Source organism: Plectropomus leopardus, chromosome 9 (assembly GCF_008729295.1).
Source record: "Plectropomus leopardus isolate mb chromosome 9, YSFRI_Pleo_2.0, whole genome shotgun sequence".
Lineage (NCBI taxonomy): Eukaryota > Metazoa > Chordata > Actinopteri > Perciformes > Serranidae > Plectropomus > Plectropomus leopardus.
This window is the reverse complement of record NC_056471.1, coordinates 16,605,638-16,631,174: the sequence shown is the minus strand read 5'-3', so window position 1 is coordinate 16,631,174 and position 25,537 is coordinate 16,605,638. Positions and strand designations below refer to the sequence as shown.

Genomic DNA, 25,537 nt, shown 5'->3' with positions numbered 1-25,537 from the left:
ATCTACATTTACAGCAGGGTTTCTGGAAACACTATTAAGCTCCTCCATCACCCTGACTGAATAACTGTATCAACAGCATGACAGGAAAAGTGTGTGAGGGGCGTAGGAGTTCTTTGCTGGGATCGCAACATCTAAATCCAGAGAGATTTTGTGTAAAAGCTTAAAGCACAGATGACTGTAAAAATCCACTGAGCGCTTCTCAGAGGAGCCACTGTTGTTTTAAGTGAACGAATTGCTTCCAGCCTCAGTATCTAGTCAGTATCTACTCCGTATTTTAAGCATTGGTCTGATGTTTTCATTCTAATTATGCTGATCTTGTAATTACCCAGCAAGAGAGAGGGATTTTAATGGAAGCATTAAGGCTGCCTCGACTGATCTACATAGATATAAAATGGTGAATAAGCCACTGAACTCTGTTGCTACCAGGTTTAGACGTACAAGGTTTTTCCAGTGAGCAGCTGGAGAGACTCAAGCTGATGGTGCGTGTAAAAGCACCTCCTCTGGAGCAGAGTGACTCGACTGATACTGTGGTTCAGAATTGAGAGCAGAGAGCAAGAAGAGCTTTTACTTACCCCAGTGAGTTCACTTTCACTGTTTGAGGGCGCTTGTAGAAATTCAGAATAATTAACATTACGAGTGTTGTAAAAATTACAACATGGGTTTTCAAATCGGAGCACAAAGTTTGGCTGTTAAACAGCCAGTTTGAGAAAGTGTCTAGAATCAGTGCTGTTTAAATACAGGCAAAGGTTTTCTTACTGCACTGCCTATCTTTCACCTACAATGTTTTCAGAAACACATTTTAGTGCCCTGTTTAGCTGTAATAGTGAGAGTTTGTCAGCAGAACTGGACACTGTTTTCTGCATGGTGAAAATGGAGGCCAAAAAACTGAGATCAAACAGTAAAACTGAGCAGCACTGATCAAATATAAACCAAAATTCTGTTACTGTGTTAAATTTTTCTTGCCTCAGATGTATTCAGAAAAATGTTTTAGCCTGTTGTTCAACCACTTTCTGAGACCGTTTGATATATGCTGGCCACCATTGTGTCAAACTGACAAGTTGGCATTATGCCCCCCACCAGCAGGAGCATTTTTTGTATTTTTAGTATTTGCGTCTTTCTGCTGCATAGGGGGCCCATTTGTATGAAAAGATCTTTCCAGCTGTGAAATACTTCTGTAAGTAACACTTTTTTACTTTAAAAGGCTAATAGAGGAACCACTTTACAAGTAATAACATAGCCTGAACCAATCGGGCAGGGGTGGCTCCAGCTGAGAACGGTCAGTCAGGCTTTACTTTGCACGATAACATGCAAGCCGCCGTTACATAGTGTTCATGAGCTCTAGAGGAGTTTAAAAAAACAAAATAAAAATAACTTAGAAAATAGTTCAGTATTTTTTTTTAAATCTTCACCTCATGTTCAGGTTCACAGAGGATAACATGAAACTACATATATAATATACATTGAAACACTCAGTCAACAATGGATGAATCGAAAAATGGCTGTAGTGCTTGAAATCAAACGTAAACATGGAGATTTGCGATTTAACACAGTTTTTAACATACAAGTGATAGAAATGGGTGAACAAGCTTAAACCAGTTTGATTTTATGCAAACCAGCTGAATAGGCATTTGTCATTATGGCACTTTCTGTTGCTGATGCAGGTAACTTTTAAATTTACCTGCATCAGCAACCTTTGTTTGCAGCATCACAGCAACAAATCCAACTGGTATTGCATTATTAATGAGCGAAATGCATTTGTGATTAACATAACATTGTTTGTTTATTAACGGACGCAGTCAGGTCTGACAGGCCATGATCCTAGCACTGCTACATGACAGAGATCAAGAGGGGGAAGGAGGAAGAGCCTCCCATGCTATGTTTGTTTACTTGAAAGTTCATACTTTTTGGGGGGTGATAAGAGGAGACATGACAGAGTTAGTCCCTCACGAAAACTAAAACTGATGACTGATGAAAGAGGTGTCCTAGCTGGCTGTGAGAAACTAGTACGCTGTTTGAAGCAGATCTTTTCTTGGATGATGTTATGCAATGCAACGCTATAGCTGGACACTTGTTTGCTGTTGGGTCACCGTGATTATATTGATATATTGATATAATGACACGGTGTCATTATATTACACTCGTGAGTAGCTGCTGAGCCATGCGGGACACCTAGTGGTAATCTGGTAAAATGGTCCAGTCCTTTGTTTGTGTCTGCAATGTTTTACTAGTTCAACCCGGGACACCTGTAATTTTTTGAATTTTTTCTGATTCTCTCTGAAAGCAGTTGTCCTACTAAAGCAAAATAGAGAATAGGGAAAGCGGGCAACCAAAATAAAATATGACTTTCTTAATGCTTTCTGACTGCACATGCATCATCACAAAGAGAGTGAACAAAAAAAAAAAAGAAAATTGAGTTTGTATATTATCAGAAACTGTTGCAAATCCTGGTCTCACCTCTGAAAAGTAAAATGAGGCTTCCATCGACCAATGAAAGCAGTGGGAGGGCGCCTCTCCCAGGAGGGCTCATTAAATTTGATTTTTGTTTTTGTTAGCTCAGAATAAAGAAGAAAGACCTTTTTGTGTGTCATTTCAGACATTACTCAGATTGGAGTAAAAGTAATAGGGTGCCCATTCCCAATACAATAACTACAATCACATTGCAGCATTGAGATTCTGAACAAAAACAAAACCATAAAGAATATAATAATTGCACTACATCATCGTGCCACCCCTGCACAGTGAGAGCACATCCTTCAGCCAATCAGTGCCAAGATGAGCCGGTTGGAAGGGCCAAACCCCATGTGGGCTTGTTAGGGACCTGGTGTTGTTTGTTTGTCGAGAAGCAGGGGGGGGGGGGGGTTGAGATAATAGCAGGTTAGACTGATAGAGGCGACAAGGAGAACACCGCAGTTTTTGTGTGTATGTGGTTCTTCTGTCAGTCTCTCTCCTCTCTGTGTCTGAAGAAGGTACTGTGTTTGGCTGTGTGGTGCTCTGATCAATGTGGGAAATCGTTCAGTTCAGTTCAATTGGTCCAGAAAGTCCCATCTTCTCCCGCTGTTGGCGGGGCTGAGTATGGGTTGAAAGGTTGTGATGCTGGTGCCAGTGTGGCATGGATACTAAACATACTTTGCCTGGGGCCCTCTTTTGCAAGATGACAGGAGGCCAGGGGCTCGTTAATAAACAAACATTAGTAATATTTATGTGTATATATAATAAATGAATTGCCTGTTTTTAAACTTTGGGCTGTCCTCCCTCATGTTTACCAAGAGGTAAATTCTGCAGCAGCCCTGCTCAGGTTAGGTGTATGCAGGAGTGTTTCTAGGATTTAAGGACATTTAGGGCTCAACGAGGGATCCTCCCCTGGCAGTTTTTGATAAACAAGCTCTATTTTGATGCCCTCTGGCACCATATTTACATTCTAAGCGCAACCCCAATTCCAAAAAAGTTGGGACACTCTTTGAAACTAAATAAATACAACATCAAATTAGTGTATATTTATGAAAAAAAAGTAGATGTACTAGTAGTGTAATTATGGCCATTATAAATATAGTTTTTCCCTTGCATTGTTGTTTTTTTTCCACCTAGACATTTTTCTATTTTTAAAAATAATTTTCTAAATTTACTAATTTCTTGCAGATTTTCGGAACATTTCTTCCCAAGTTGCTTATTGCCTTTTTTCACATGTTCTTGAAAGAAATTGCACCATTTTGCTCAGGTTTCAAAAGGTTAAATATTTGTGAAAGGCGTCTGATAGCAGCACATGAAAAGTGACATTGCTCCAGCTTTCAAAGGGTTAAATACAGGTTAAAACATATACGCAAATGATTGCATTCTGATTTTCTTTACAGTTTTGCATTTTAACATTAAATCAGGAATTGTGTAAATAAAGAACAAATAAACAGGGTATGATTCACAGCTCTGTACACTGCCACTGCTGACGCAGGGAAACAGGAAACGGATCAGACAGGATTAACCGCTCAGACTGGAAAAGGTGGAACACCATCTGGGTTCATGTGTCCTGGTCATATTTAATTGCCAGATGATTGATTAGCTTTATAATTTTGGAATTATCACTATGGGAATTATTGGGGCTAATTTTTCCTATATTGTTTCTCTTCACAACACGAAAAACATAAACTTAAGCAGGTCGAATGAAATGAGTTTTGTGTAAGGGATTACCTTTACGCTTCAGCAGTAAAGGTCAGTAATGAAAGTGAATTATTTATGTCTTTTTTTCAATTTTATGCTTTTAATGTTTTAATAACAAGATTATTACTCAATTTTCCGTCAAGTAATTGAAAACAAAAATGTGTGTTCATCATCATTGAGGCCATTTTGATGAGCCACTAAATATTGTATTGTCTCTTGACTTTAAATTCCCAGTGACAGCTGTAATTAATCAGTGAAGAATTAGTTATTTGCTCTTATCAAAGACAAACACTTTAGAATTGCTGACCATTTGTAAAGCACAAATATCTCTGTTTTACATTTGGCAATGTCAAAATGTGTCTGTAAATATGACAGATGAGCAGTAATCACATCAGCAGTGCAACAACAACAACAACAACAACAACAACAACAACAATAATAATAAACACAAACTAAATTGTGAACAAAACAATATAATTGAGCCTTGAACACAGTCAAGAACAATATCTGTACTATTCATCTCAAAGTGTGAAAAGGATCTGGTTGTTTGTCTGCTTTGGTTTGACAAAGTGCACGTACTTGAATAAAGATGTCTCTCAGCTGCAGCTAACCTGAAGTTGCAGTTCCCTCCTACATGTTAAATCAGACGCCATGTTTGTTTCATCTCTCTTTTTTATGCTCATCTCCTACCGTCCTCCTCTCTGGTTTTTATCCTTTTCCAGTTCATTCTCCTCTTTATTTTCCTACATCAGCACCTTTCCCTCTCTTGTCTTTGTTTCCCTCACTGACTCTGTTCCTGACTAAGCCTTTTTTAACTCCCGTGAGGTTGTGTGAAATTAGCTCCTGGTTGCTCTGTGAGTGTCTGTGTGGTGTCAGTGGATAGTCTTGGTGCTTTTTATTACTAACTTTGATCAGACATAATGCAGGCTGCTGCCTCCTTGTTTTGTTTGGAAGACAGTGTGTGTAACAGTGAAGGAGAACAATATTTGTCCAAGAGTGCTGTCCTGCTTAAAAACCTTTTTCCTTTACTCAAGCAGCAGCAGTGCTGTGTTCATCTAAAAATTTCCTCATTATCTGTCTACCAGTCTGTGTGTGTGTGTGTGTGTGTGTGTGTGTGTGTGTGTGTGTGTGTGTGTGTGTATGTGTGTGCATGCGAGAGAAGTCTGCTGTTATGGTCATGCTCTCCTGCTGGGGGTCAGATCTCGACTTTTGCCCTACGCAGTGTTGTTTCCTTGTAGAAAATGCACCCTAAGGTGATAAATATGGAAATTAAGTAAAGTTTACAGCTATATTTTTCATTTTCTGGCTGCAAAAGAATGAATAATTTTAATACTGCTTTCCTAAACACACAAAAACTCTTGCCTGGCAGTTCAACTGTGTCTGATGTGAAATATAGGTATTGATTCACCTTGAACACTTAAATTAGTGCAAATGCTCTTTGAAATCCAACAAGAGTTCGGAGAGTTAAACAGAATACACGATGAATGCAAAACATACAAGGTTTAAAGTGATGCAAATGAAGCTTATTTTGTAAGGTACATCATTTTCTGTTGTGTTCTTTTGGGCATGTCATCGGTCAGTTATTATCCTAAAGATTTTCTCAGTAAAAGGCAATTCACAAACAGAAATTTTATGGTACATGTCACTACCATACTAGTCGCTACTGTCACACAATGATTAGTCAAATTGGAAAAAGAGATGGTGCTCTGTATAACCAAATGTAGATGACAGAAATTTGGTGGATGCTCTTGGAAAACGGGGGGAAAGAATATAGAAGAGGAAATCCACTCCAACGACAAAGACACAAAAATGAGGAGGGAAATCTATAGATTACAGGTGCACAGACAGATGATGCACTGCAAAATCAGACAAATTGATTTCACTTAATCCAAGAAGTCGATTGCCTTGAAAAATGTAAGTAACCATAACTATTAATCTTGATTATGTTTACTTTATATCCAATTGTTAAGCTTCACCGTGGGCTCTGGGAAATTATGATGTGCATTTTTCACTTTTTAATGAATTAATCAATTTGGCAGATTCATTGTAGAAGAAAATGATTGTTAGTTGCAACACTTATACCTGCATCAAAAATATTTAGCCATCATTAAAAATATATTCTGTTGGACTGTCAGTTATCATTTGTAAAAATGCTAACCAGCAAAAGTAGTGAAAGTAAAAGCCAACCTCAGATTTACTCTTGTTTGGCATATTGCATCACTATATTTGCATTTAGTTTTTCTTTTCTTTTTTTTGGCACTGTGTCTCTTGGAGGCCTGCTGCTTGTGGTCTAGCACCTGTTTGCTACCATTTTATTTGCTCTGGGGGAAGACATGCAGGAACATCCTGAATATAGACAATAAGAACAAAGTAAGAAAACACAGGCAGAGGACAGAGTCTCTGCACATAAAGTCACCACCATCACACACTTCTAGTTGGTCATAAGTGTTGATTGAGAGGGTTACCTCTGTATGAGTCCACATGTTTTTTGTTTTTTTTTCAGTCCTACATAGTACATCTTAAGGTCGCAGTCCCCTTGACACCCACAATTGCTATGTATGTGGTGTTTTTGTGGCATCAGGAAACATGAGCTCTACCAGTATATCACTGCTGTTGTATATGGACCAGTAAAGCGGAGCATGTCTTTACTGGTTTGGATTATAGCTGAGCTCAGCTTTACTGTAAATATAGTTTGGATGACCTTGATAAAAACCACATCATATTTTTTTTCCATAACAAACTGAAAAACTGACAAATGTTCACACACAGTGAACAAGAAAACACTTTGTGGAAAGTTAAGAGTGAGAGCTTGTGTGGGACCTGCTGTGGATGATTTGTCTGCATTCCTTTGGCTTGCATTTATTTTGGAAAAGCTGTAGAGACAAGTATGTATCAGCACAAATACACATTGACACACACACACAGTAAAATGTGAGAGTTCCTTTCCACAGACTCCCTTTGAACTTTCTGCTGGCATTTACTCTGTTAGCAGACGTGCAAAAAAAAAGAAGAAAGACAGAAAGTGTCAGAGAAGAATGAAGGTAGCGGTGGAAGAGTTTGGGAAAAAGGGAAGTGAAGAGAAGCCGAGCGCAGGACTCTTTCTGGATGGCTCTAACATGCTGAGGACGGAGGAAACTTACAAACTTACCGAGGGGAACTGAGGTGGAGGGAAGAGTGGAGGGGGATTAAACAGAGCAGAGAAATGCACTTGGAGTAAAGAAAGGACATTTATCTCTCCGTCCTCCTGAGCTCTTCCCTTGTTTCCCCGGTGGAGCAGACAGATAAGAGAGCCTGTGTATGATTGGCTTAACACTTGGCCCATCGCCACGGCCGCACTATCACTGTGGGATACCGACAGGAGCGGAGGGATTCTGTCAGATAGGATGGTATTAAAAAAAGATAGAATAGTTTTATACAGGAAGTTAGCTGGCTGAATTTAAATCATTTAAATTCTGTGTGTGAACTTGTACCAGAACAAGAGCTGCCCAAAACATTTCACTGTAAGCCCGCTATCACTGTACCTTTCACACTGTTTTTGCATAATTTTCTCCACTTTTCATACAATTTCCCAGTGAGACTGGATAGATTTGTTTAGGGTACCGCTTCTCTTGCAGAGGGACACACAGAGAGAAAAACACAGTTGCCATACGATGTGAATATTTTATGTCTGTTGTGAACTTTTGCATCTTTTGGCCTCATTTTTTGTGCTTCACTCATTTGTGTTTTCATTTATCTCCATTCTGGAGCCATCTTGCAGCTCATCAATGCAAATATATGGATTCAATTACAGCAAGTGTATCATTTTTTTTAACGGCCTAGGTTCCCTCTAATGCAGCAAATTGAAGATCTAGCCATCAGTTAAAAAGCAGAGAGCGACACAAAGATGCTCGCCTGCTTTTTCTTTTGTTCCTTTTCAGATCTCTCTTTTTGTACCACTTTCACATAGATTATTCAGCTTTGGGAATTTAGATGTCATGTTGACAACACAAGCAGAAAACAGCAGAAGCAGGAGGCTTATTATCAGTTCATAAGTTTCACTCTAATGTAGGGATGTGCATGATTTATTGACTAGTCCATTACATATTGCTGCCCTCCCTATTCTGCACCAGAAACACTTTTTGGTTATTATTAAGATACCCAGAGAAAAACTTTAGCTCGGCATGCGAGACTAACCAGCAGCTCTGATTATCAACAGCTCTCCCTCTCTCTTTCACACACCAGTGCAAACACACACGTGCTATATGACACAATGTATAGAATCGTGTGTGTGTCTGTATGACTGATACATGTCCACATCAGTCAGTGGACATTTAAAGCAGAAAGTAGGACTAAAAGGTTTGGCTTAGTTTGGTTTGACCAGGAGAACCTGAAAAGCCTTGTTTGTGTGTGAGTGTGTGTGTGTTTGAATGGAGATCAGTTGTTAATAATAATCAATGTTAATAATAATAAACTTTTATTTGGTGAGTTGTTGTCATGTTTTCTAGGGTAATGTGCAATAAGCACAAAGGGCTGGTGTTGATTCAGCTACATTTAAACAACGATTATTGTATATTACGATGAATGATTTTAAAATGGCTCCTACAGCCTGATATATGATATGTTTTTGAGACAAAGTTTAACCATATAGATAACATTTTGCTAAATTTTGATTTACTTTTAGACTAGACGACTTGTCTAAGTTCAAACTTCCTTTTTAATGTCAGGAAAATTAAGTCTCAAACATATCTTCCACATTGAATGTCCATCAACAGCTGCAGTCACATGGATGCTCCAATCCCACGGTTCTGTTAATAGTGCAACTGAGTCTGTGTCAACCCCCAGCAGCGGACAGGAGGACTACACCACAAGGTCTGGGGTGTGTTTGTTATGAGTTCATTCCAAGCGGTCACAAAAATTTGGCTGCACACGGACGTCCGAGTAGGAGTCAGTGATACCCTCGCAGACAATGACATTCATGCAACATGGACCAAAGTGGACCCTCATGGATATGTGGTCACTAAAACCATGAATTGGCCATTAGTCAATAAGACCGCCCCTATCCTAAAGATGCATGATGCTCCACAGTGCCAATGTCACTGCATCCGTCAGCTCGAGAGGAGAGAGAGTGAGAAGGAAACTGAAATGTTCAAAGCAAGCTGTTGAGTATTTTTTCCAGGAGCAGGAGAAAAGAGACAGCTACGGCTTTGTTTTTCACACCAAGGAGAGGTTATGGAAGCATGGCAGCCACAGGAAAGCACTGTGTGAGAGCTGAGACTGTTAGCCAGCCGGCAGAGTCTATTCATCATCATCTGGCTTATGGCTGCACACTCGCTGGTGGAGCTCACCTCAGATCAAGGACCCACACTCGCAGTATACTGTAGTCTGACAGACCTGCAGTCAAGTAGACAAAAAGACGGGAAAAAGAACTTCCTATTAGGTTTCTTTGCAACCCGTTTCCTCAGCTAATCAAATAGCCAGGGGCAGCAGACCTGTAGCTGTGTCAAGCTAATCTAGTGACACGCTGTCTTATCTATTATTTACTGCACTGTGTCCAACAGCCTCACTTTCCCCCAGCCTTGGATCTTGGTTGACCCCGACATGCCTGCGAGCTGCTGGAAGGCTTACATGGTGAAGAAACGCTGATCTGACAGCCAGAAGTGACTTGGGAACAGTTACAAACATGAGACTTAGCTAGGTGTGTGTGAATCACAAAATGTTTCAGACTTTCTATTTCTTTCTTGTCAGTTTGCTTCAGCATGCTGCCTTGATCTCGTTCTCCTCAGTTCTCTCGCTGTTTAACTGGGATGTGTTGCTGAGATTTTCTTTTTTCCCTTATTTCCTTCTCACTTACTGACTCTGTCACTCTTTCGGGCAGTCAGTCAGTCAGTTGTTCATCCATTTACTTACTCAACCTTCAAGCTTGTGCTGAAGTGATTAGAGTATAAATGGCAGAAATGAAGCGAATATTGTTTGAGTCATGTCGGGGGGAAAAAATGTCATTTTTGAAAAACAATTTGCAAACATTTGCTGTTTGCAGAATCTGTAGTTTGTGGAATGGAATTTGTATCATTGTAAATTATATTGAAGTGTGTTTTCAATCCATGTACAACAGCTGGGTTGGAAATACTTAAACGCACAAGACTGTTACAACCCAGCAAGGTGTCAACAGCTCTACCTCACCTGATGCGAACCCTAATGCTTTTGCCAGCTCCTTTGATGCTAACAATACTGGTATGTCTCCCTCATCTGTAATATCTTCCTTTAATCGATCCATTCAGAGCTGATCAGATCATATCGATGATGAGAACAGCATTTTCTGCAAGTGATTGCAAACTGCTAGACCCAGTAGAATGAACTGTTAGATTTCACTTTCAATGTGCCTGACGTTCTGCTGCTCCATCTGTGCCCAGAGTGCTCAATGCATGCCAAAAGGCAAAATGAAGAGGCATATATAGTTCAACAGGGCACCTAATAAATGGTCCCGCATCAAGAATATACAATCTATTTGTGGCAGCAGATGTTTTAATTGTGGCAGGCTGCCATGAATAAATAAATATGTGGGAAACCCCGGGTAAAGTATCAGTATACGCCAGCCGAAGGACTTGTCAGGTATGGGTTAGCGCTCAGCAATTTCTGAGTTTGAACTTCTCTCTTAAATGCCCTGTAAGTGCAACACTACTTGTTTTGCAAAGAAAAAACAAAACGACACTCAGTTGGTTGCAGTCGCTATTAGACAAAAAATGATTTTGTTGTCAAATAAGTCCACAGAAATAATCTGAGGCACATTCTGTAGCTCATATAATACTTTTCAATTCCCCATTTGCTTTTAAGAGTGCCTTTTCTTCATCAGCAAATAGAAATTCTCTTCATTCATTTGATTTTTTGCATCTTTTCAAGAGGTTGCTTAAAAAAAAATCACATGACATTTGAATGGAAATATAACTGCGGATGCCTTGACAACCAGTCATTTTCTTAAGTCCAAAGTGTCATTCATCTACAATTACTCTCTTTCTCTCTACAACAATTCCTTCTGTCACTTGTGCTCTATGTGTCTCTCACTCTGTTTCTTCTGTATTTCCTCTCACCAGGGAATGTGCAAAGATTGCTGTTTCTCAGAGCTCCATCAGTCTCCTCCTTTGTCTTATCCTTTTTCTTTGTTTCTTCAAACTTTAGTTTTCTTCCTGATTCCCCCTCTCTCTACCACACTACACTTTTTGTTAAACCATCTCTTTCCTTCTCCTCTTTCCACCAACTCCTCGTCTCTTGTAATCGATTGATTTCCAAGTTCAATATCCTGAAACTGAGAGGAAATTGGGGAGAAAGGAAAGGAAGCCAGTTTGGAGAGGGTATTAGAAATGAGGAATAAATCTCTAAAGAGTGTGAAGATGGCAAAGATATTCTGAATAACAGGCTTCTCAGTGAAGGTTTTTCCCTCATTAATGTGAAAAGAAAGGACAGAAATGAAGAGGAAGCATGTTTTTGATGATCAGCTTTTAGCCACATTGTTCAGATTGTGGATCAGTTGGGGGATGTTTTCAGCAGTGTGAAAAAGAGGAGTAGAGGAGAGAGGAAGAGAGTTGATGAATGAGGGAGGCTATAAAAATAGAAAGCCAAGAGGAGAAGGGGGGGAAGTAAGCTGGAAGAAAAGAAGTCGTTTGTCTCAGTTTAGAGAAACTGGATTGGCTGTGAATACAAATGTTGTCATTGGTTCAGCAAACCTTTAAAACATTACAATCTGGAAAGAGTTTAGTGTTATAATATGATAGTTTGTTTTCAGCCTAATTGTGTGTGCGTGTGTGTGTGTGTGAGTGAGAGAGACAGAGAGCAGGCAAGAAAGTCTTGAGAACACTACAATAAACTATTAATTTGACTTTGTGTAGCTATCCCCAAACACTGCAAACTTTTGTGTGTGTGTACAATATGCATGTGAGCGGTAGCGTGTGGCTTCATCTCCTCAGCACTGCATGTAATATTCAGTGTTACCTGTCTGTTCATGTGAATGAGATGCTGCCTGTCAATCTTGAGGTTGTAGACACGAATACTGGATAGACTCCAGTGGAGCTTCCCAACAGGAAAGCTAACTACCATCTCTGTTCTTCCTCTCTCTCTCTATCTGTCTTCTTACACTCACACACACGCACACACACACACACACACACACACACACACACACACACACTCTTTCAATGTTTCCTTGTTATTTTGCCTCTTGCTCTTAAAGGAATATTTCACTTGCAAAATGACTATTTGTATATATAATGACACATCATGTTTTAAATTGAATTTGTGAAGAAAACTGTCTTTATTGCATGCCTCCACAGTGGCCCAGAATCCAAAAAAGGCAAATATTCTTTTTTTGTTTCACAACAGAAAAACAATATCAAACATCTGTTTACAAGATCTCACACAACTCATGCAGTGTAATCCGAGCCCCCTTTATCCAGTTGTATGCTCAGTGCTTCCCAAAACGTATGCATATTTGCCTTAACACTGTAATTTCAAACCTGCTCATGCACACTCAGGGCATGCTATTTGTAGGAGGAAGTGTTTTAAGTTACACTGTTTTGGTAAAAATGCATGTTTGGGAAGTACTGAGCATACGACTGGATAAATGAGACTTGAATTATGCCACTCGAACTGGGCGAGAGTTTGGAAATGTTTTGTTGTAGTCTTACTGTTGAGAACTGCAGTCCCTGTTTAGTTCAATTAAAGAAAAGAATGTCCTACACTTTCTTTATGAATTCAGCGTAACACAAGGTGAATTATTAATATGCAAAAGGTCATTTTTCAGGTGATGTAATCATTTAAAATACTGAATCTTTCTTTTTCTTGCCTTTGCCTTATGTATGCCTCTATTCTCTTGCTCAGCCCATTCCCCTGTCTACTTCATGGCTGAAGATTAAAGTGGCTAAAGATTTTAAGATATTTTAATTAGATTTCTCCAAAACCTCTCTGACTTTTCTGTTATCAGCTGCTCCAAAAAAAAAAGGGGAAAAAAGAGAAAATTTTAAATAATCCTCTCCATTAAATCTTTTTCACCTTCATTCATCTCAATTAAATCCTCACGTTTCAATTCAGGTCAGCAAGGGACCTCTAAATGACTCGGATCACTCCCTAAACCAACACTTCACATTACTCCCATCTGGTCGTAGATGCAGGACTATTAAATGATGAAGAGCTCCCTTCAGCGGGAGATTTGTTCTTTCTGCTGTAGCAGCTCTCACCTCTCGCCGCTCTGACACTGCTGTGTACATGTTACTGTCTGTATGTTTCTTTGTTTATATCGGTTGGTGTGTATATCCAACACGTTCTCATCCTAAGTCGTCACATATTGCTGCTTTGCAGTGGACTCCGGTGTCTACATAGTACACTCCAGGTATCTTTCTGCATCTGTTGACGGCGTTACAGGATGCCACTAATGCCATCAAATGCACGTGGGATGACGCTGCACATGGATATGTTTAGACAAATGGCAACCAATACCAGAACGTTAATAAAAGCACATGCTGGCACTGATGGTTAAGATTAGGCAACAAGGGCATGGTTGGGTTTAGGGAAAAGGGCATATGGTTAGATATAGGAAAAAAAAAACTTATCACACTTCCACATAAAAGTCCGGGCTTCGTGCTTCATATGTTATGTCATTACAGGCAGCATTTCAACCTCGCAGCCCAGCGGCGTACCATGCTGACACAAGTTCCGTCCAGACGCAATCTCAACTGACGATGACTTTCGAGGTATCATACTGTTGCGAAGAGAGGCATAACCCTGTTAGGCCCCAAGATAATGTTACCCCTCTGCATAGAGGTGCTAAATTTACAGCTAACAGTGAACAATACAATACGGTGTCATGCTTTTGTTTGATATCTATTGTCAGCAAGAAATGTTTCACATATCTGATCCATCGTTGGTGTAGTTAGCACGCATTACCTCTGAGGCCTAAATTTTTTTTTTTTTTAAACTTTATTATGCGGATGGTACTGTAACCCTTAATGTCCCACCAAACTTCAATTAAACTCTCACACTCTGTATGGAAAAAAATAAACAAACGGTTGTTTGTTCACATTTACAGTTGGTGTGCATGAGTTCAGTGTGACTGTCAGCAGGGATGGCAGCTTTAATGGATTACTTTATATTTACATTATTTAGTTAGTTAAAGCCAACCCACATGACCTCACATTGCTGTGGGTATGAGTGCAGGCCATAATGTTAATGGCATGTAATGCCCTCAGTCACAAAGAAAAATTCCAGCTGTCGAAATAAAATGCTGAAACCATGTTGAATAAATCAAGAGAATAAAAACAAATTATGTTTTTAAATATGACAGTTCTACGCTCAGAGATTTTCTTAGGTTAGGTCAAATAATTTTAGTGAAGGTTGTTATAAGTTTGTTGATTAATTTTGTGAACACGACTGGCTTGGTTCACTTCACGCCATGCACAGTGTTGTGTTTCACAAATCAGATGTTTCTTTTCCAGCTAATTAGGACAAAGTTTGTAGTGAGAACAGGCTCATATTTCTCTTTCTGTTTGTGTACTTTTCCAAACGGGAGCATGCTTCCACTTCAGTATTGTCACTGATGCAAAACAGCATCTAGTGCTCCTACTCAGCGTTCCTCACTTCTGTTGGGGACTAACAGTAATATAATGCAGTGTGTCTTTAAAATCCACTCCCTGCTCTGTTCTGCTATCTGTTCACAAAGCTCATATATCAGCTTCACATGATGCTGATCAGATCCCAGACGTGCGTTTGTCTATAAGTAGGATGCAGCCTAAGGAGGAGAGCAGAGACTTGGTGGAAAGGAAGGAATGAGAGGAGGAGGAGGAGGAGGAGGAGGAGAGGGGAATGAATTAGAGACTATGGGGAAAAAGATGAGGGAGGAAATTCGGCAAGGTTCCAGACCCATGAATAAAATGCATAAAGTACACAGTAAATTTTTAAGGCTGTTTAGTTTCCAGCGAGAGGCCAGATTTGCATCCTCATCCCCTGATTATGACATCTTCAGTCAGCACTCCAGGCATGGCTTTGCCTATTTTAATGTTAATGGGAGTATTTGTGCAAACTCGCAAATATATATATGTGCAAACACACACACACACACACACACTCAGTGAAGGTTACTTTTGCTGAGAGAGGCTAATCGGGCTGAAGCCAATCCCACTCCGGTTCCTCTGTGAATCAATTCTGTTCCTTCTCTACCTTTTACTGTCACGGACTTCCTCTGGGATCTGCTATCAGATGAGATCTTCGGCCCATCACTTTAAACTAGAGAGGGAATAAAAAAGAGCAGACCTGCTGGAGACTCAGGAGACAGAATGACTGTGAAGAGGTCATCACAGAAGTGAATCATTTTTCGAAAATGTCCTCAAAAGTAAAATGAAATCTCCGAATGTTTGTTCAGATGGCTTTAAAAACCCACTTTTGACAAACTGACCTCTTGCTGCAATTCACGCTAGTTTCCTTGTTTTGAGTCTTATCATAGATTTGATCGAATTGTTCGCATTGAACATGGAGGACCAAAGGTACCAATTTCCTTGTCTACACAATAATAAAATTATCTTACTTCTTCGTAGTCTCTGTTGACGCAGGTTTGGTGTTTACTCTGTCATCATATTCTAAAAATTTAGTAACCTTAAGGGCTCGGATGGAGCCTTTTGTCCCTACTGAGCGTTCATTTTATCCATGTTTGTGCACATTTGCTAAAAGCTTATGGATACAGACAAAAACATACATACATACATTCCATGTATGTGTGTTTGTATCAGTATATCATGAGAAATGTCTTGATAAAATAATCAAAGGGCATTGCAGAAGTGAATTTTAAGTGTGTGAATTTTCTTTTGTTTTCGAAAGGTAGACAAATACAAACACTAAAGAGCTGAAATCAACTTAATCTCTATTCCTAATTTTTTTGCACGTGTAATTTTGTGATATCCCTAGTCTTGATATAAAATGAAATCAAGTTCAAGAAATCTTTTTTGTCCCCCAAGCGGCAAATTCTTGTGCAGCCAGCAGAAGTGCATACAATACATACAATAAAACAATACATTTAAAATCACATTTAATCACTTAAAAAAACTGATGATGGAAGGAACAAATGAATTCTTCACTCTATTAGTTACTGCGTTTTGGCTTACTAAATCTGCAGCCAGATGGAAGCAGTGAAAACTCACTGTAAAGTGGATGGCTCTTGTCGGCCAGGATTGACTGGGCCTTCCTTAAAGACCTCACCTTATAAAGGTGAAGAAGATTGTTTAGTGGCACTTCAGCAACCGTACTGCACACCTTAACAATTCCCTGCAGTCGGTTCCTGTTTTTAGGGGACAGTGACCCAAACCAACAAACAAAGGAAAAAGTGAGCACTGATTCAATAAAACAAGAGGAAAACATTCTCAGAAAAGTCTGGTCGACATTAAAACCACAAAGGGGTCAGGTGACTGCAGAGCTTGGGGGAGTGGCTGGATCTGGGCTGAGTTAGTATAGTGGCAGGGGAGAACAGAGCAGACAACAGAGTGATATAGAAGCAGCAGGAATTGTGACAAAAAGTCCGACTTTGACTGAGGTAAACTATGAGCACAAAACAGTCAAGTAACCATATTCCAAAGTGTACCATATGTATGCTCATTTTAGTGTTCACCGAGTTGTTTTTTGCTCTTTTCCTTCTACATTTCCTCATTGACATGTCTGACCCTTCTCTTCCTCTGGGGAGACTGTCTGCACACTGCAGCCTAGTTTAACTCGATTGCCTTGCTACTAAACAGCAACATCTAATAGAATTTACCCACTGCAACATGAAGGTGTTGGAACACAGACATGCACTCAATTAACCATAATTAAAATTGTGGCACTGCTAAATAAAGTGCATCATGTACAGTTTTATAATAAAGGAATCCCATTTTCACTGACAGCTGTTGTGCTACATTTTAAACAGATTTTAATTAAACCGTTAAAAAACTTAATTAAATGGTTCAAATTTTTGCTTGCCAATGAGCTCCTGCAGAGTGTTGGGAACTTTAAATAGACACGGTTGAAAGACTCTTTTCACTGTGTGAAACTCATTGCTGGAAATTCCAGCACCACCTCCAACAAAGACGATATGATAATAACGACAGTTTTATCTCCTTCTAATCACTTTAAAGGGTTTGAATGACATTGGGGCAGTGTCGCAGCCAGCTAAACAGCCAGTTAATGCTTTTGAGATGAGAGCACTAAAATATTAATGGGGGTCTTGGGCAAGGAAAGGTCATCCCTGACACTTATATTGAATAATAAGAGGGCTAGGAGTAACCGCTGTGAACCTGAAGTAACACCAGTGAGTAAAACACAGTGCAAAGTACATCTCAGGCGGCAGCACCTCAGCTGCAGTCCTCTGCAGGACACAGTAAATGCTGTTATCTGATGATAACAGATGAAACACTTTTTCTTTACACAACATGTTTGTAGCTGCAGGTCAAAATGAACTCAGCAAAAAAAAAAAAAAAAAGACATAAATAGTCCAGATGGAACAGAAATCATCAAGACAACAAGTGTATTTATTCTACAGGAGCTGGTTCAGATATAGTTGCACAGACAGAGTCATTAGCTGGAACATGATACTAAAGAGGACCTCAGATAGGCTGTTTTACACGATAGTATTTGCAAACAAGATGTGTTCTCTCACCCTTCTTGTCCATATGAAATATAAAAAAAAACCTCAACAACTGAAAAATAGGACATAAGGTTTATTTTTAACATTTGCTTAGTCAGTAGTTCAGGATTAAATCTATAGTTGGTAGCTTATAAAATTACCTTTTTTGCCACTTTAGCTGAAAATGTTACTAAAAAAAACTGTTCTCCTCCTTGTAGAGCTATTAATGAAATCTGCTAGACCCTACTCTGGCTGATCAACAACAACCAATCAGAGTTGGTAATGCAGCTGTAAATCACATCAATCACTTCTCGTGAACTGCGGTCAACCAGGCAGCACTGATCAAATACACTTTCCTCCTCTGATGTTTTCAGAAATATATTTTAGGGTACATTTTAGCTGAAAAATTAGAATGTTTGCTCCAGCTGGTGGACGGAGCTTCATTTGGACTGTTTTTAAAATAGTGGTAGAATCACAAACTTTATAATTTTACAGCTAAACAGTAGGCCTACACTGAAATACCATGAGGGGGCTGAAGAACACGATTTTCTTCACACATTATCTGTCTCATATACCTCTGTCAGGATGTAGACAGTTTAATCAAATATGTGAAAGAAAAATGTTTATAAAAATTATCAGCTACCTTTAACCTCTGTTTCTCTTGTCTACCTGTCTACTATTATTTACAGTATATACAAACCAACAATACATACATGTACAATTCCATACATTTAAATATGTGATTTTATGTATTAAATCAGGGGTTCTCAAACTTTTGCAATCGGCCCCCCGAAGCTGGTTAGGTGTAGTCGTCTCAGTGAGGGTAAGGATTTAAGCGCAGTGATTTATTTTAGCGCGTCTGTGAATTCAAATTTAAGCTTTGCGCACGCGCGATTCATTCTCAGTGTGGACGCGGAGTGGCGTGGGTCTCCTCTGACTGCAGCTGGGACTGTGGCGCGTGCAGGGCGCGAGCCTACGGTGGGACTCGCATGTGAGTGCTTTGGGACGGAGGAGGGGCTCACGGCAGCACCGGCACCCGCTGAGGACAGTAACTGCAGAGCGATACGTGCCTTCATGTCAGAGTCGTAGGTGCAACTCCCGTTTCAATGATAACGCTCCGTTTTAATTGACGGATCAATGAACGAACCTGTGTAAGCTTTTTTGGTTTGTTTGTGTCAGTCCAGCCCTTTGCATTTTTGCCACAGTGGGAGCTTTCATTAACCAGTGACACGTCCACGACCCTGTTTCTCCCTCCGTCTGTGACATCGCGCCCCACCGGAGAGTGTCGCCCCTGGACCAATCACAGTGCAGTATGCTTCAGATGACGTGTAGCATTGTAGGCGGATACAAAGAGTCGGACAGTCTTCCGATTGGTGGACAAGCCCAAAACATACCTCTGACCTCTCTCCAAAGGAACTATGGGAAACCAATATGGCGTTTGGCATCGACGCTATTATACTTTTATCACCGAAATATGGATGAAATATGGACGGAAGACACCCAATATCGGATCTATCATCACGGATTTATTGAACAACGTCCTGTAAAAATACCCAATTTCCAGGGCTGAATCGAGAGGTTTCTAAAAGAGCTACGATGCATCGGACATCCCTCTGCAAGACACAGCCGGGAGCTTCACACTGCCGAAGAAAGTAAGACGATCCGACTTAAGGTCGCAGAGTTAGGACACTTTACATAAGTGGAACACATTTTAGTCGACTACGCTGGGCTCAGGGGGTTAAATGATAACGCCCTGTTTTAAGTGATGGATCAGTAGACCAACATGTGTACGCTTTTTTGGTTTCTTTGTGTCAGTCCAGCCCATTGCATTTTCGCCACGGAGGGAGCTTTCACTAACCAGTGACAGGTCCACGACCCTGTTTCTCCCTCCGTCTGTCCGCCCCGGGGGGGTGCGCTCCCCACTTTGAGAACCACTGTATTAAATCAAACCAAAATGCATGAATTAAAGTAGAGTCAAAGGTTAATAATACTGTGAGACTTAACTCCAGGTGAGTTATTCATCCATTATGATTGACATAGATTCTGCCTCATTTAGTGGCGTGGAGTAAAGACATGAATTACTAAGATGTTCATGAAAATTCATATTCTTCAAAGATCAATAATACTTTAATTCAGTTTTAGTGAGTAGATGTAGTTGAAGCATAACCTAAGTGAGCAGTGGCTATCGCTCAAGCTAACTTTCTACCTATGTGTCTCTTGTCTGACTGTCTCTCTTTCGTATTACTTTACATGCTGTTTTCACAGAAACCATTCATTCAAAGTAAAACATTCTGTAAAAAGCGGGACCGGGCAACAAGTCGATATTAAATTGAAATTGAGAAATGAGAGTGTTGTCTTTTCCAGGTTTAAAGGCTGCTTTACTGTAAATTGATGTAATTTTCTTAACTTACTGTTCCAGCCGTTCTATCCACGTAGTCATTATATCCACATTACGGATGATTATTTATCAAAAGTCTCAATGTAAATATTCCATGAAAGCTCCAATATTTATACATTTCACAATGTCATGATCGAGATATTTGGTAAAAAAAAATGTAAGCTCCTGCCAAAAAGTTTGATTCCTATTAAATCTCAGTTTTAAAATATTCTGTGTTTCAGCTTTGTAAGGGCACAACACACATCACCATCAATCCTACACCTTCTTTCACACAAGGAAGACCTCCATAAAAAAATGTTTAACCCTCTCCTCTCCTCTCCATCACATCTTAGCACAATAAAAAGGCTCGCCTCTGCCTATGCACAGCTCTCCTGCCTCTCCCTCACTCTTCCTCACCTTTCTCTCTTTTTCCCCTTTATGCCGTACCTCAACTCGAAGCCTGCGCAATTTGCCCTCGATGTGTTTCAAATTACATGCCACATCAAATAAGACTATCTCATAAGGCTGCCAGCATGACTGTGTGTATATGTGAGTCCTTTAGTATTCTACCACCTTCGGAATCAGATTCCTATTAAATGAATCTCTGGAGTTGAGCTCAGTATTCAGAACGAGTAAGACGGGGTTGTAATAGATCTGATAGACACAGCATACGGTGCCATTATCACTGACCTTTCTTTCTTTCTCTCCTCTCTCCCTTCTATTCCTCTGCCTCTCTCCTCTGCAATCATTTAAAGGAAGCGGAGGTAAGTAAATCCATTGTGTTTGTGATTTGATAATAGTATTCTGAAACATACTGCAGTACCTCCCGTTGTACTGTTTGTCTGGCACTTGCTTGAAGGCATTGTTGCAGAGCTGGAGAGGTGTTGCTGATTTAAATGCACAGCAGGTTGGACGGCTGGTCAGCCATAGCGTGGTACAGTTCAGCATATTAAAATGTTCCTGTAGTGGTTTTGTAGGTTTCATACTTTTAAGCAAACAGGGCCAAAAGTATGCAGACACTAGCACATTACAACCTCATTGTTTGTTGATCATCTCATTTCAAAATCATGGGCATAATGAACTCCATTCTCCTATCTTGAAGGATAGTGACCACATAAGACTAATTTGTTTGTTTGTTTTTTTATGTCTTCAATTTTTTATTTGCTGTCAGAAAAAAAATCACTGTAAAGTGTTAAGACAAGAGAAAATGGCTGCTGCAGTCTTTGTTTTGATGCTCCCAAAATATGATTTAAGTACAATAAGGACCTGGGATTTAAAACTGGGTTGAATCAGTCTTTTTTACAGAAGTTTTTGGTCACATGTTGAATATTACCTGATGAAGACATAATGTTAAAACCACATACTTTATAAATAATGAATGTGGCTAACGCACACACTGGTTTGTGGACTGCTGTTTTGAAGCCTTGAGTTCAGTATTTCCACTGTAATTGTGTTTTTTTTAGGAGCATCAATTTAATGTTTTTGCCTTTTTGATTACTTACCTGATAAGTCTAAATATGCATTCATTACCTTGAAGCATAAATAAGGATAAGGATAAAAAACATCCCCTGATCAGAACATAGGCTTGAATATTTAATTAACTGTTACGGCTTAATATACTACCTACCTTAAAAGTATGCTATGCAGAATTTTCCTTAAAAAAAAAAAGTAAAGCCTCAAACAAAAGTAATCCCATCACTTATGACCCATTAGATGTGTGCAGCACAGTATTTATCTGCAGAGACTCTGCTCTCTGCTTGTACTTTCTTATTTTAATTTTATTTTGATGTGTTCAGGATGTTCCTGGACACAGTTTGCATGAGGATGGGACTTAATAAAAATTTGGCAACCACGTGCCAGACTCTAAGCAGCACGCAGGAAGCTAAGAAATCGTGGACTCAGCACCGAAAAACCACCAATATAGCAAAGCAAGTTGGCAAGAGGACAAAGCTTATTACACAGTGAAAGTGAATCTGTGGTTGGCTTTAACCTTTGCTGGTGATTCTGTTAACAAACAGTAGCCAGCAATTCCTGCATCCTATAACTTTAATGGATGTGTTTTTTTTCTGCAGCTTCAAACTGTTATCTTATTTTTTTCTGCAGCTGACAGTGGAGTGAACATAAAGCAATCAAGAGAGAATGGAGTTTTTAAAGCATGGGAAGTCATTGTCGCTGTATAAGCATAAAATAAAAATGTAATGGTCTCACATTTGTCTAAATGGAGCAGCGCTCAGTGAGAACTTTTGCAGAAATGACTTTTTGCCACAGTAACATCTTACTTTGCACTTTCACAGCCATAAAGGATAATTTGACAATAGAGAGGGGGGGGGGGGCATTAAAATAAGAGAAAAAAGGAAGTGAGGACATGAGTGAAGTAAGGACCTCAGGGAAAAGCTAATTAGGTTTCATCTCCTCATTTCAAACTTTTGTATTGACTTAAATGCGGACAGTTGTCAATTATAGAAGAAGGGCTGGATGAGTGGGTCAACTGTCCGTTTTATGTGGACCGTTTCCTAAGACTGATAAATTTAGTCTCTCTGTCTCTCTATCTCTCTCTCTTTCTCTCTTTCTCTCTCTGGCAACTCTTTAATTCAATAATAACGGAGGCAGAGATCCTGCCCAGCAGGTTTTCTTTGCCTCCTTCTCATAGTGTCACTGACACAGGCTCGCTCCCTGCTGACACACATATGCCTCTCTGGGCACTATTTTACATGCAGGCAGCACCACTGTCTGTGTGTTTGTGTGTGTGTGTGTGTGTGGGTGTGTGTGTGCGTGTGCACATGGTGTTATTTATTTATCTATTTAACAAAGATTATGAAATTCGATCAAGCACAATTGATTGAATGCATTTTTATGGAGGCGTAAAAGGGTGGTGGTGGGACGGAGCATCAATCTGTCATATAACAGTGAGGTCTAATAAAATGCACAACTGCGATTCTCACCAGTGGCTGCTCCGTCTCTGCAAGTTGAAAACATACCACCTGTACCACCCTGGGTTTTGTATTGGTTCTGTCACAAAACTGGAATTTCAAAAATCAATATAATACCTTGAAAAATAATGCGCTCTGGTTAGTATCAGAGCACAGCAGAGTGACTGGAGTAAACATTAACAGCGAGGGAGAGAGTAAGAAAGCATAGGTGGTACTGGTGCGTTGATACAGCAGAAAATGAGTATTGAAACACCAAATATTCAGAGCTGATATGTATAGATAAATCAATATTTTTGACAATACAGTCTGTATCAAACCTATAAGCTGATTAACATGCTATTCATCACTATTGTCTTATACTCATATGTGTGATTTGCATGTAACTCTAATGTGCAAGCCGTGGTTCTTTTCATAATGGGATTTTTAATTGCTCTACGCACTAATAGATGTCTCTAGCTGGGCAGGGAATCCACTCTGAATAGAGCCATTGAATCAAAGTGTATTCGGCTTCACAAATTCAAAACCTCTTCTCAGCTGAGACAAGGCAATTATTTGCTGTTTTAGCATTTGCAGTTGAAGAGGCTTCCTCCATGACTATAGACTACTTGTGCTCCTTCAAACATGATTTTGGGAACATCCCAGCAGCTAAAATGTAACATTACCTCTCCTCCTGCCATTTTTTTCCTATTAACAACAACAACACTTCTTTGTGAACTGTTTTTTTTCTGAGCAAAAGTCCATTTTGACCTTGACATTAAATGTGTGTGTCCTAGTTAAACCCATTATTTACTGGAGCGTGTAACGTTCTTTACTCTCCAGCGTGTCTACTGCAGGTTTCTCTTTTTTTTTAAATGTCCGAACAAGAACGCTTTTAGCTCTCTTTCTATTTCTCCTCCGCTGCAATCATTTATTTTAACAAAACACAAGTATGAAAAGAAAGAACAAAAGGAGAGAAGAATGAGGACAGGATTTTTGGTGTAGTATGTGGGCTGTTCTCTTTTTGGTCTGCAAAATAATTCAATGATATACTTGGCTTTGAGTTATTTTTTCTTAACCCAGTTTCTTGTGTTGTGTTTCTGCTCAGGATGACTACTTCAAAAGCTGGGCTCCTGCCAAGTCTCTGGACCAAGGTGAGTCCTGCTGTTCGTGCGTGGTCCTAATGTTTATATTAATGCACTGTGTGTGTGTGAGGCTGAGTGAGGATATCCAGCCTCGATACTCGCAATGAATGTTTGGTCGGTTATGAAGTGTTGTTTTCTGTGATTAGACACGGTGTATCCTGATCTAAATGAGTAAATCAGACTAAGTAAGGTACTGGCAGATGTTGATGACAACCTGCAGGTATGGTGAGTCAGAACAAATCTACAATTAGTTGCTTCCTGTAAGGCACTTATCCTCAATTAAGTCAAGAGGATCTTTTCTTTACTAGAGGAAAGAAAAAACACTTCACATATAGAAGCTAATGTGACTGTCATTACCAGAGGACAAAGACCTTAAAGGATCGTACATTTTCTGTTCCTTTCAAGTTAATTGCCTTTAAAGCCATCACTAAAGGTATTTTAAATTCGTTTTGCTTAACATGGCAGGTCATTCACTTCCATTCAGTTTCAAACAACATGAAATGACCTTGAAGACTTCTAAATCAGATAAAGGCTATTCATCATCATTACCTTCAAATATCATACATTGTAATGAGATTTCCAATATGTGGCTCTAAAAGTTTTTATTTGGTAGTTTGATTCCCTTTTTTGTGACAATATGTTCCAAAGCAGAAGGAAACTGCCTCTATTGTCCTTTTTAAAAAGACAAGTTTAAAGAATAATACCCTACATAGTCGACAGTAGTGCTAAAGCAGTCACAGCCCATTTAGAGCAATCTATTGCCTTTTTTCTTCCTTTTTTTCGGTTATTTGTATAAACCCAGATGGGAGGATGTGGGTGGGTAAATGTGTAAATGTATATACATGTATTCACATGTCAAACGGTTATTTTTTTTAAATATAAGTAAAGTTGTAAAAAAAAAACCCAAACAAACAACTGAGGCAAGATTCAAACATAATGTTTAACAGAAAACAAGGCTGGATTTTAGGGCGCTTTCACACTTGATTGGTTATTGTTGCATTTTTCATTTTTTCACTTTTTTCCCACTTTTTCAAGTACATCAAACATTATAAACAACTGCCAAGTGATTGAAACAGCTGCTCGTCCACTGGACAGAATACCCATGTGAAATTTACAGACGCTTCTTGATCTCAGAAATAACAAAGCAAAACCAAATTTAAGCAGGCTTTGCTGTTTCTTTCAATCAAATATTTCAGAAGAAGGAGAACATTATGAGCTGCTGACAAGACAGCGAGCTTTTCATTCTTCGAATGAGACAAGGCCCTGACGAGAGAGAGACCGGTGATGATCTTTTTTGGTTCACTTCCCGTATTTCGGTTGGATCTCTAGTGAACTCTAGTGCACTCAGGAGCTA

The 25,537-nt window shown here is 39.5% G+C and overlaps 1 protein-coding gene across 3 annotated transcripts in view; it reads left to right on the top strand.

The window, feature by feature from the left end:
* Window positions 1–25,537, top strand: part of spock1 (SPARC (osteonectin), cwcv and kazal like domains proteoglycan 1) — a 132,872-nt gene that overhangs the window by 43,224 nt on the left and 64,111 nt on the right. For 2 of the 3 annotated variants that reach the window (XM_042493319.1, XM_042493317.1), the window contains exons 3-4: window positions 20,888–20,896; window positions 24,147–24,192. In XM_042493319.1, coding sequence (XP_042349253.1) covers window positions 20,888–20,896; window positions 24,147–24,192 — 55 coding nt within the window. The remainder of the gene's footprint in view (window positions 1–20,887; window positions 20,897–24,146; window positions 24,193–25,537) is intronic. The other variant, XM_042493318.1, reaches the window with a different exon arrangement.